At 37.7% G+C, this 4,805-nt stretch overlaps 1 protein-coding gene across 1 annotated transcript; it reads left to right on the forward strand.

Moving 5' to 3' along the window:
• The first annotated feature begins 2,391 nt into the window (after nt 1-2,391).
• Pgant7 (Polypeptide N-Acetylgalactosaminyltransferase 7) lies at nt 2,392-4,505 on the forward strand. Its single transcript, XM_008194634.3, has 2 exons — nt 2,392-2,530; nt 2,586-4,505. Exon 2 carries the CDS (start codon nt 2,609-2,611, stop codon nt 4,358-4,360), a length of 1,752 nt encoding a protein of 583 aa, XP_008192856.1. The 5' UTR covers nt 2,392-2,530; nt 2,586-2,608; the 3' UTR covers nt 4,361-4,505.
• Nucleotides 4,506-4,805: the final 300 nt, after the last annotated feature.

Below are 4,805 nucleotides of genomic sequence, written 5' to 3' on the forward strand. Positions count from 1 at the left end.
CAACACCGTCAAGTGTCACGAATTTGTCAACCTGACACTGACAGTAAATTATAGACGTCGTCGCATGGTTGTCGAAAGTGTTATCGGTGTTAATCGCAAGTATTTTCCGTTCGTTTATTGTGTTTTGTGATTTGCGTTTCGTTAGGTTTTTGATTCTGCGTTTATTAGTTCTTGTTTTGTGAATCTGTATTTTTTGTAACAACTCATAATTTAAACACTTCGTAACCTCAAAAAATATTTGATAGTTTGTCACCGCTATGCCCCTGCTATGTAAACGTAGTGACAGAAATGTCAGATGACGCACACGCAAACGGAGCTGAGCGCTACCATATCGGTGTTAATCGCAAGTATTTTCCGTTCGTTTATTGTGTTTTGTGATTTGCGTTTCGTTAGGTTTTTGATCCTGCGCTTATTAGTTCTTGTTTTGTGAATCTGTATTTTTTGTATTTTTTTAATTTATACACTTCGTAACCTCAAAAAATATTTGATAGTTTATCACCGCTATGCCCCTGCTATGTAAACGTAGTGACAGAAATGTCAGATGACGCACACGCAAATGGAGCTGAGCGCTACCATACATAGTTTTACGCGTAGCTGCAGTGAGACCGGGGTAGTTACCTTATTTATTTTCTTAAAAGTTAATTAATTCACTTAGGTTGATATAAATTTTTGCTTAATTACAAAATACTTAATTTTAAATTAAAAATGTACAGACTTTTTTTATAGCTGATATTTTTATGTTTAAATCGGGGATTGTTATATCTGTTATTTTTTATATTATAACTTTATAATAGAAAAAATAATATATTTTATGTTCTACGGCTGTAAGGCTAATCAGAACACAAAGCTTTTTTTATGCTCCTATAAATATACTGGGTGTATCAGAAATACGTGTGTTAATTTTACCACGTAAGAAAACTCATCAAGTACAAAGACTTTTCTATAAAACATTTTCCAAAAATCTTATTTATTATTTTCACTGTTTTCCTTTTTTCTTTTGTGAAGCCGGTCAGTGTTTAATAATTAGTTTGTATTCAGAACAACAATTTTCATTGTTGTTTTAAATTGTTCAAATTGTTCGTTTCTATCACAAAAAAATTGTTCGATACTCTTGTCTTTGTACCCATAGGCGAGTACACATTTCTGTATGTTATTTGTTCCAATTTTTAAGTAAATTTGCGAAACTTTTACTGAAAAATTACAAATAGAAAAATGTTTTATTTGTTGAGCTCTGTTACCTGTTAAAATTAACACACGTATTTCTGATTCACCCAGTATATAATAAAATTCACTGTACTTGAGAAAGATACGGACACTTAAACTAGTGATTTTTATTCAGCATCGAAATTGTAATAGAATATATTTTTAATGAATGAATACATTTACGGCTTATAAATAATACGAATGACTGATAAGTATCAAATTATTTATTAAAGATCAATCGATTGTCTCCATCGTAATTATAACAACTAATACATGAGCAAAGAACACTGAATTAGTGATTTTTGCTAAAACTATCAATATTTTTAGTAATTAGGCGATTTGAGCCATTTTATAAGCCAATTTCATAATCGAAATAAAGGGAATTTAAAAACTGTTGATTTAGAATGTGAAAGTTTTATCAACAAATCCATTCTAAATCAGCACATAATAAACAACATTTAATTTATCGTTTCTTTAAATTCGGTTTAAGCAGCGTTTCAACTAAATTTTTGGCTAAAAAAGCAAAATATTTTTTTAATTTGTTTCAAAGAACAAAGCTTTAATGGTAAATAATAGTGAACCGAGTTAGAGCCTGAATAATTTTTTTGCCAACTTATTGTGGCATTAGTTCGATGTTTTTTCTTATTTTTTTGCAGAAAATGAAGCTTTCCAAAATTGAGCTTTGATTGGTGGTAAAAACCTGCCTATTTTATTTTCATTAAATTTCCGCCCTGCGACCCCGAATGAGAATTTTCAGTCGCAATTCGGTTTAGAGCAATTATTGAGGGTTTTGTGCTGAACGTTCACGCTCGCATTTTCAATGGAAGTCATTAAATTTTTATAGCGTATATCATGAAAACACCCATTAATGGAGAGAATGTATATTGTTTGCGTGAAAAATTATCAAATAAACCAGCGCTCATTTTGATTAAACCCCCGATACTAAGAACAATAAATCGTGACAAAAACCATTCATTATCCCTTACATAAAAATTCAATAACAACCCGACACGATTTATGCATAAAAGTCACACTTAAATTAAATATAAAAACTGTGTTTGGCGGTTTGGTAATAACTAATAATTGCTTGCACGCTTTTTGATCACAATCACAATTTTTAAATTTAAATTGGCACGCGCCCTCTGGAGTTGTGGCCTTAAACTTGCGTTGCGACCTGTAATACCGGCAACGAAACGTCAATGAATGTCAAAAATCGCCGGTTCTGTTTACGTGTTGACATTTCCCACGACTGATTAAAATTTCAATTTACAGTAAAACCAACGAATATTTATCGCAGTTCCGATGAAAAGTTAACGCCGGACTTTAGGTAAGTCAAGCCAAGCTGTTGCAAAATGTAGCTAAGGTATCAAACCGCATTTCAGACTAGTCACCAATCACCAATAAAATGGTTTTTATGCGGCTATATTTAAGTAGGAAATCACGGACGATTCGACTAGCTTGCGGCGTTTTAATCCTCTTTGTTATCCTCTACTTGTTAGCTTCGTATCAACGGCCAGACGGCTTCGATTTGGAGTCGCCCATTGCGGCTCGTTTATCGCACAAGGAGCGCCCCAAACTAGTCTCCGACTTGGGCAACTTTGAGCCCCGGGACTCCCAAGAGCACGAGGGGCCCGGCGAAGGGGGCAAACCCCACCACTTGCGCCAAGACCAGCAAAACGACGCCGATCAGTCCGAGTCCGAATATGGCATGAACGTTGCTTGTTCCGACGAAATCTCCCTAGACCGTACAATCCTGGACACGAGATTGTCCGAATGCAAGCACTGGAACTACCCTGAGAACCTCCCCTCGACTTCCGTGATCATAGTTTTCCACAATGAGGGCTGGTCTGTTCTCCTCCGAACAGTCCACTCGGTCATCAACCGCTCGCCGCCCAAAATCCTCAAAGAGGTGCTTCTTGTCGACGACTTCAGCGACAAGGAGAACCTCAAAACGCGCCTCGAGACCTACATTGAGCGCTTCAATGGTAAAGTTCGCTTGATCCGGAACGCTCAACGTGAAGGCCTCATCCGCACACGCTCACGGGGGGCCAAGGAAGCCACGGGGGAAGTTATCGTGTTTTTGGACGCGCATTGCGAGGTTAACACTAACTGGCTTCCGCCGCTCCTTGCCCCCATTTACCGTGACCGGAGCGTTATGACAGTCCCGGTTATTGACGGGATTGATCATAAAACTTTCGAGTATCGGCCGGTTTATGGCGAGGATCGACATTTTCGGGGCATTTTTGAATGGGGGATGCTGTACAAGGAGAATGAAGTGCCTCAGAAAGAGCTCAACACGCGTAAACATAACAGCGAACCGTACAAAAGTCCAACACATGCCGGGGGGTTGTTTGCCATCAACAGGGAGTATTTCCTAGAGTTGGGGGCATATGACCCTGGTTTGTTGGTTTGGGGTGGGGAGAATTTCGAATTAAGTTTTAAGATATGGCAATGTGGGGGGAGTATCGAGTGGGTACCATGTTCCCGAGTTGGCCATGTGTATCGCAGCTTCATGCCTTATAACTTCGGTAAGTTGGCTCAGAAGAAAAAGGGACCCTTGATTACGATAAACTACAAGCGAGTGATTGAAACGTGGTTTGATGATAAGTACAAGGAGTTTTTCTATACGCGCGAACCAATGGCTCGGTTCCTCGATATGGGGGATATTAGTGAACAGTTAGCACTAAAGAAACGGCTCAACTGTAAAAGCTTTGAATGGTTTATGGAAAATGTAGCCTACGATGTTTTGGATAAGTATCCAGAGTTGCCGCCTAATATCCACTTCGGGGAGCTTCGCTCTGTAGCTGTTAGCAAGTGTTTGGATACTTTAGGCCATGGGCCTCCGTCCCTCATGGCCATACAACACTGCCATGGTTATGGTAACAATCAACTGATCAGGTTAAATGCTAAAGGTCAGTTGGGTGTGGGCGAAAGGTGTATAGAAGCCGATGCCCAAGGGATCAAACTGGCATTTTGTCGCATGGGTACAGTCGATGGGCCATGGTTGTATGACGAAAACACCCATACGATACTGCATAGGGTACATAAGAAATGTATAGCTTTACATCCACAGACATCACATCTTTCGTTAATGCCGTGTGATATTAATAATGCCTACCAACAATGGATTTTTAAGGAGATTCGACCCAAGTGGTAACAACTTCCAGATTTTTTACTTTATTTTTTACATATCGATTCATCTGCAATAAGTACTTACGTTTTTGATCAATCATACTGTGCCTTATATCACTAGGACGTGTAAATAGTTTTGTAAGAATGTTTTATAAATCGGGACTGGTTGACTAGTTAACAAATTGTATGTCGTAGTTATTTATTAAGGAGTTGTGTTAAATTTTGTAATACGATAAAAGTAGGTGCTTGTAAACTGTCTCGTTGTTTTTGTACATAATGAAATACACGAACAAAACATTTTAGTGACCTTTTTTATTCCCATCCTCAATTAAAAAAATCAAGCTCCAAGTGTGAGAAAATTAATAATTAATAAGAACACATAATCAGTTAACTTCCTTAATTAAAGTAAAGCACGAAGTATAATTAGAGTACGCTTTTATTAGTTTTTTAACTTGCATGAAAACGCTGAT

The sequence above is a fragment of the Tribolium castaneum genome, chromosome 9 (genome assembly GCF_031307605.1).
Source record: "Tribolium castaneum strain GA2 chromosome 9, icTriCast1.1, whole genome shotgun sequence".
NCBI classification, from domain to species: Eukaryota; Metazoa; Arthropoda; class Insecta; order Coleoptera; family Tenebrionidae; genus Tribolium; species Tribolium castaneum.